The sequence below is a fragment of the Fukomys damarensis genome, unplaced genomic scaffold, assembly GCF_012274545.1.
Source record: "Fukomys damarensis isolate Sample0158 unplaced genomic scaffold, DMR_v1.0_HiC HiC_scaffold_10, whole genome shotgun sequence".
Classification (NCBI taxonomy): domain Eukaryota; kingdom Metazoa; phylum Chordata; class Mammalia; order Rodentia; family Bathyergidae; genus Fukomys; species Fukomys damarensis.
In genome coordinates this window covers 24253800-24260484 of record NW_022900922.1, presented here as the reverse complement: position 1 = coordinate 24260484, position 6685 = coordinate 24253800, and the positions used below count along the sequence as shown (strand labels likewise).

Sequence of the window (6685 nt, the reverse complement as noted above, 5' to 3'; positions counted from 1 at the left end):
GAGCGGCAGGCAGGTGAGTGCGGGGTCGAGCTCGCGGAAGGTCTGCGTGTTGCCGCCCGCGGGGTAAAGCTGGCGCGGCGTTTGAGCGCTGCACTCGGGCTAGTGCCTCTCCGCGTGCTTCAGCTGTCGCTCGCCCAGGATTTAAATTCCCAAGACGTATGGCGAAACAGTGCGATTTCTTCTCGCATTAGACTTGCCGCTGCGAAAGGATTCCCTTACTCGAGAGTCAAGCCTCAAATGTACAAAAAACAAACAACCACAAAAAAAACCTTTGCTCCTAAAAACATGCTATTACCTTGATCTCCAGCCCCTGGAGAGAACCAAAGCCAGACTCGCCGGTGGCAAACATAATCGGGACTTTGGCTGCTTAGGGCCAAGTGGACCTGAACGGATATAAATGCATGCAAATGGAATAATCAAGCTTTGGCTGGGCCTGGCTTACTGATCTTGGTTATCATTCGTTCACCTCTGTGTGGGAACGAGAATATTTTGGTTACACATTTTAGCTCAGTATTCAGCCTTCTGATTAGACTTCTTATACAGCCACAGATATATTTATATATGGCAAAGATGAGGTGATGCCTCAATATGATCGTACTCCAAGTTGAGTGTGACAGATTGGTACTCAGTGAGTTTATTTTAGAGAAAGTAAAAGAAATGAATTTGGGGGTATGATGTACAGGGATATACAAACTGTACTTTTGATGTTTACCAAAAAAAAAAAAAAAAATGTCACCTGGATGTGTTTACCCAGATTCTCATGAGTCTTTAATTAAAATGTATTTTACCCTATTCAAATTTATCTATGGTATCAATTTGTAAACACTGAAGTGGTGAAAGCAAATTTTAAATTGTTACTAAATAGTAGTGTTGCTGTATGTTAGTAACATGTACCATGATGGAATCAATACCAATAATTCCTGCAAGGTCACTTTTTTTTTTTTTTAATATCAAGTTCCTTAACTTAGCATTTATTTCCCATTCATTGCCTGACTTTTTTTCTGGGACTATGTGGAATAATTAGTTTTCCTTTTTTCTTTTTAACTTGCAGGCAGAGAATATGTTATTCCATCCTTGGCCCACAGATTTATGGCAGAGATGGTGGATTTCTTTATTCTCTTCTTTATAAAAGCAACCATTGTCTTAAGCATTATGCATCTGAGTGGAATAAAGTAAGTTGAAGACATTGGCAGAAAGGTTTCAGAGATCTTGTTCTGTTAACGTTCTATTCATGCCTGCAAATGACCTTATGGATAATAGGTGTGCCAGTATCACAATTTCTTTATCAGAGCTTTGTCAGATTAATCTTTTCTTTGTTGTTGGTATTAAGAAATAACTACAAAGAAGAAAAACTCTCTTAAATTCTTCTAGATCTGTGGGAGATTCATCTATTAAAAGTAGGTAAAAAGGGCTGGGGATTTAGCTCAGTGCACCTGCCCCAAAAGCACAAAGTCCTGAGGTTCAATCCCTGGTACCAAAAAATAAAATTAAATAAAAGTAGATAAAAAGACCCTCCAAAACTGGTTTGTTTTTATTCAACCATTGTCTTAGGCCAGGAACTAATTTTCCTCTTCTTGTCCTGTGGAGTATCTAAAAACAAAGGCATAAAGAGCATGTGGTAAGTCAGCTGTTACTAATCAACTGGTGAGCCAGGAGCATGGTGGCCCAAACCTATAATCCCAGCCTTCTGGGAACCTAGGCAGATAGCAAATTCAAGCCAACCTGAGCACTTTACTGATTTAGTGAGACCCTTTCCAATTCCCCCCCCCCCAAAGGACGGGATATAGCTCAGTGCAGAAGTTTAGGTCCAATTCCTGGTATGGAGGGGAAAAAAAATGCAACTAGTGTCATTTCCAAATGGGGTTGCTTATGTTATCAGGCAAGTCCCGAGTTAACTGTTGAGACATTTACTTCAGTAGTCTTTTCAGGTTAATAATAACCATAACTGCAATAACTTGCTAAGCATTTTGTGTGTAAAGCATCGAACTTACCTCTTAGTACCACTATGAAGTAGAAAGTAATACCTCCGTTTTATTGAGATTGGAATTTGAGTTATGATAAATGAAGCCCAGAACTTTAAAAGGTGCAAACCTGTAGTCAAATTTGAGGGCCCTGAGTATTACTGTGATCTCTTCCATCCTCTCCCTCCTACTCCTGACACATCCTTATCAAGTACCATTATGTTCAGTCTCCTGAGTACCTTTCAACCCAGACCATTTCTTCCTCCCTGTGACTTTTTTTCTGCTCATTGCTTCTCCCTAGTCCACTTACCTGTCTCCTTCTTATAGCCAAAGTCTTCCAAGTGGTAACTCAGTCTCCTGTTTTATCTTTTAATCCACGGCTTTCTCTGCTGCTGTTCCTTCTCTCTGGAACTTTCTTCTCCCTTCTTAGTCTGGCCAACTTTTCTCCATCCCTCAGCTCTTAGCTTAAATGTCATTTCTGGGAACCTTCACAAGGCTAACAGATATGTTTCCATAGTGCTCTATGTTCTTTTTATCATTAAAGTTCCCATTGTAATTTATCATTATTACTTATTCTGTTTCTTGCTAGTCTGGTGAAAACAGGTATATTTTTAATTCAGTCACATGTCCCCAGGGCTAGTCTCCTCGTGACACTGCTGCTTATTTGAAGTTTGGTTTGGTTTGGTTTGGTTTTTGCATTAGTGAGGATCTGACCCAGGGCCTTGTGCAGTCCAGACAAGCTTTGTACCACTGGGCTGTACCCTCAGCCCAAGGGATAAGCGTGCATTTTTTTAATCAGTTTTTTGCATAGTCCAATTAGCTAATGAACATTTTGTGCAGTTAGATGGTTGGGAACCTAAACATTAGCTTAGACTTTGAATTAAAATCTGTGAGTACACTAGCAAAAAAAAAAAAAGACTGCAGTTGTTTGAATAATTCTTTACAACACCAAACTAATTATTTTGTGTAGGGACATCTCTAAATTTGCTATGCATTACATAATAGAAGAAATCGATGAAGACACATCAATGGAAGACTTGCAGAAAATGATGGTTGTGGCGCTTATATACAGACTATTAGTTTGTTTCTATGAGGTAAGCTACCGATTGCAGCAAAGTTAATTTTTAACCTAATTTTAGATTATCAGCCAAAACAATGAAAATTTATAGTTGTTCATGTATTTTTTCAAGTGGCTTTCTGGCTTCTCTGTTTTTCTCATTATTCTTTGACATATTGTTTTATAAATTTAAAAACACTTTTCTGTAATTTCTTTGTAATGTTTCTCAGTCTTGGAAAAAAATTCTATTCAAATAATGGTCCATAATCTACTCAGATTATGTAGGTTTATTGTGGAACTTGAATGTATTTATCCTTAGAAACAACTTTTAAAAATACAATGGGCCATGGAGAAACGTTACATAGTGCACATCTTGTGGTATTAAATACATCAAGACACTGTAGAAATGCATTGTGGTTAACGATGGCATTCTTTCATTTAAAATTTTTAAACATGAAAATAATATGGCATGAAAACTTAATTGGTGTAGTTAAGCTGGCAAATTGTTTTTAAGTTCTCCTTCTTTCCTTAGATAATTTGCATTTGGGGAACAGATGGCGCGACTCCAGGGAAGTTCCTGCTGGGGCTTCGAGTTGTGACCTGTGATACATCGGTGCTTATTGCTCCAAGTCGGGTTTTAGTGATTCCTTCCTCAAATGTTAGCATTACAACGTAAGTCCTTGTCTCCTCTTCTTAATCTGTTATGCACCTATCAGAGTATAATATATTTTGGTACAGTCTCACACTAGTTACTTTGGTCAGTGATGGACCACATGCAGAGCCAAGGTGCCACTAGTATGTTGCCTAATGACTTCAGAAGCATCTTAGTGTAGTACTGATTTTTTGTACAGTGACAAAATCACCTAATGATGGATTTCTCAGTTGTGTCTGTCCCACTGTTAAGTAATACAGGACTATTCATTGTCTTGTCATGATATACTGCTTATAGAATATTGGTAATTTTTTTGTGGCATATACCATTATTAGATAGGCTGACATTTGCTAAGTTTATAAGCCTTTGTCTTTTAATGGTTTCAATATATATAATTCACAGTAGTGAGAGGATGATTTGGGTATTAATGCTCAATCAGTGCTCCATGCCTGGCTCAGCTCCAGCTCTGCATTGAACCACCATCTGGTAATAGCCATTGTTACTTGCACAGGCAATGAGTGTGACAGCTGTGTACACAGATGCATCCAGCTCCTGCTTGTAACAGGCAGGGCCTGCGATCCCTCCAGTCCCACTAGCTGTTGCCATCCATATCTGGGGTAGCACATACCTGCAAGTAGTGGAAGTTGGGGGACTGAGTGGGTGATGACCAGTTGAGTTCAACACAGTCTGGCTGAAATTGTTGCCAGGTGATTCAGAGGGACTGTTTCATAAGGGAATAGGAACAGGTGACTAGAAGGTGGCTTGATTTTACTAACATACTCAAAAATTTACTTAAGCTTTTGTGATTATAACCCTGGCTAATTAAAAAGGCAATAATGCCTATTTTTGTTTTGTTTTTTAATGTCTGATGTTTTTTGAACACTTCTCATATACTGGGCACTGTTCATAACTGTGTATGTATTAACTAATTTAATCTTAATAGTTTAAAGATACTGTCATTCCCTTTTTGCAGTAATTAAAAGATGTGTTTGCAGCCTGGATTCTGAGCCCACACTCTTAGCCACTGCATTCTTTGGTCACCTTTTAGTGCAGTAAGACAGAAATCCAGGATAGGTTCTATAGGATAATTCTCCCTTCTTACCTACTGAAAGCTTTAAAGGAGTAGGGGCTTCTTTTAATTACTGGGTCCACAAAAGGAAACAGCTGATGAAAATTGTAATTTAAAATACTAGTGCTTCACATAAGTAAATATACACAGGAAGACTACAGTAATTATACACAGTTTAGAAAATACTGGGAATACATGGTAATAAGGTGACTATGGAAAAGTTAAGCAAGGTGACTGATTACTCTTTTTTTCTAGCAAAATATGAAAATATTGTAAGCCCTTAATTCATATTCTGAGATATTTATTAGCACTTTTCATATGAAAGTTCTAAAGTGTTCTATATTAATGCAGTTTTTAGAAATAGCCCAGGTGTTCTAATCATGGTGGTGTCACATGACTTATATAAGGTTAAAATTCTCCACTATACTTTGAATACATTTTAAATACATACTTGAATTTGATAGGATACAATTATTATATGGCTGATGTACAACTTACTTGATACTTCTGATTTTTTTAGGTCCACCATACGAGCTTTGATCAAGAATTTTTCTATTGCCTCTTTTTTCCCTGCTTTCATCACATTGCTATTTTTTCAGCATAATCGAACAGCCTATGACATTGTAGCAGGAACCATTGTTGTAAAGAGAAATGGGGTCAGATGATGCCTCTAAAATACTGAATCCCATACTCTGGAATAAGACAAAACTAATAATGTATCAAGGCCATCAGTATCCCTGGGTTATATTAACCAATGATTTAGAAATTAAAGCAATCACTCCAATGTGATGCAGGTGACCATTCTGAAAGTATTGATTTTACCTGAATGCCAAAGAACTTTTCCAGAAGAAAAACCTGTTAAATTCAAGTGTTAAAAAATTCTTACATCAAAAAGGAGGAAAATGATTTTCTAATAAACAGACAGCATATACTTTCTTTAGATCTAAGGCATTGGATTTTGTTGAAAGCATTTTCTGCTTTGAAATCTCCAATTGAAACTTTAAAACTTTATTTTGGTTTATCCCAAAATGATGGAAAATGTTGAGTTGTGTTTTGTAAACACACAATTACCCCCAGAAGGGGAAACTGTTTTTTGTAGGAGGGAACAAGAACACAAGACTGGGTAATCCCTACGTCTCCCATCCCAGGAGGTGGAGTTAGCCACAAGAAAATGGGGCAAGGCAGACAGGCTTAGCACCCCTTTTCCCCTGAACCGTCCCATGTGCACTGCAGGTGTCTGCAGTAAGGGTGTAACTTTACCACTACTCCTAACGCTTAAGTACACATTTTGGGCAAGTTTTCCAAAATAATGAAAAACTATTGTCCTGTTGCTATATTATCACTGAAAATTTTTTTAAAGAAATTAAATTAGTGATTGCTTATAATGGGGAATTTTTAATACTCTAAAATCAAACTATAAATATGTGGAAAAAGACTTGTTTCCATTCAAACCATTGTGTAATTACTATAAAAACATCATGTGCAGCATGAAGTGTTAGTGCTTTTCAGTGTTGGAAATATGGGTGACTTCTATTTATATATAATATACTCACATAGTTGTTAATTTCCTTTTATATTTTATATAGTTAATGTGCCTCGAAACATCAAGAGCTGAAGATGTATTTCATGAATAACTAAATACTAGTAGCCTGTAAAATATTAGCAATTTTCCCATTATGGACTGTTCTCTCCAAATAGTTGGACAATACCTTTTCCACACATTATTCTAGCTTCTTTAGGATCATTTTGGGTCTGTAAGAGATGAAGTTCTGGAGAAAAGATTAAGCAAAAAAATACTTTGTGAATTGCCATTTTACTTTATACTACTGAAGCAATACTGGTCGGGCAGGAGGTGCTTTTGTTGTATGTTGTAGTTAGCCCTGAGATTGTGTGTGTGTGTGTGTGTGTGTGTGTGTGTGTATGTATGTGTGTATATATATATATAT

The 6685-nt window shown here is 37.2% G+C and overlaps 1 protein-coding gene across 1 annotated transcript; it reads left to right on the top strand.

Annotated features, from left to right (window-relative positions):
* Positions 1-6: 6 nt before the first annotated feature.
* On the top strand, positions 7-5528 carry Fam8a1 (family with sequence similarity 8 member A1). The gene is made up of 5 exons (XM_010623086.2): positions 7-13; positions 1052-1172; positions 2932-3055; positions 3551-3690; positions 5260-5528. Exons 2-5 carry the CDS (start codon positions 1090-1092, stop codon positions 5402-5404), a joined length of 492 nt encoding a protein of 163 aa, XP_010621388.2. The 5' UTR covers positions 7-13; positions 1052-1089; the 3' UTR covers positions 5405-5528.
* The last annotated feature ends 1157 nt before the right edge of the window (positions 5529-6685 follow it).

Excerpts from the sequence above, each read along its gene's own strand:
- Fam8a1 (XM_010623086.2), top strand. The coding sequence starts at position 1,090 with ATGGCAGAGATGGTGGATTTCTTTATTCTCTTCTTTATAAAAGCAACC. Across the intron at positions 1,173-2,931 it reads ATGCATCTGAGTGGAATAAA|GGACATCTCTAAATTTGCTA; the intron begins GTAAGTTGAAGA and ends TATTTTGTGTAG. Across the intron at positions 3,691-5,259 it reads TCAAATGTTAGCATTACAAC|GTCCACCATACGAGCTTTGA; the intron begins GTAAGTCCTTGT and ends TGATTTTTTTAG.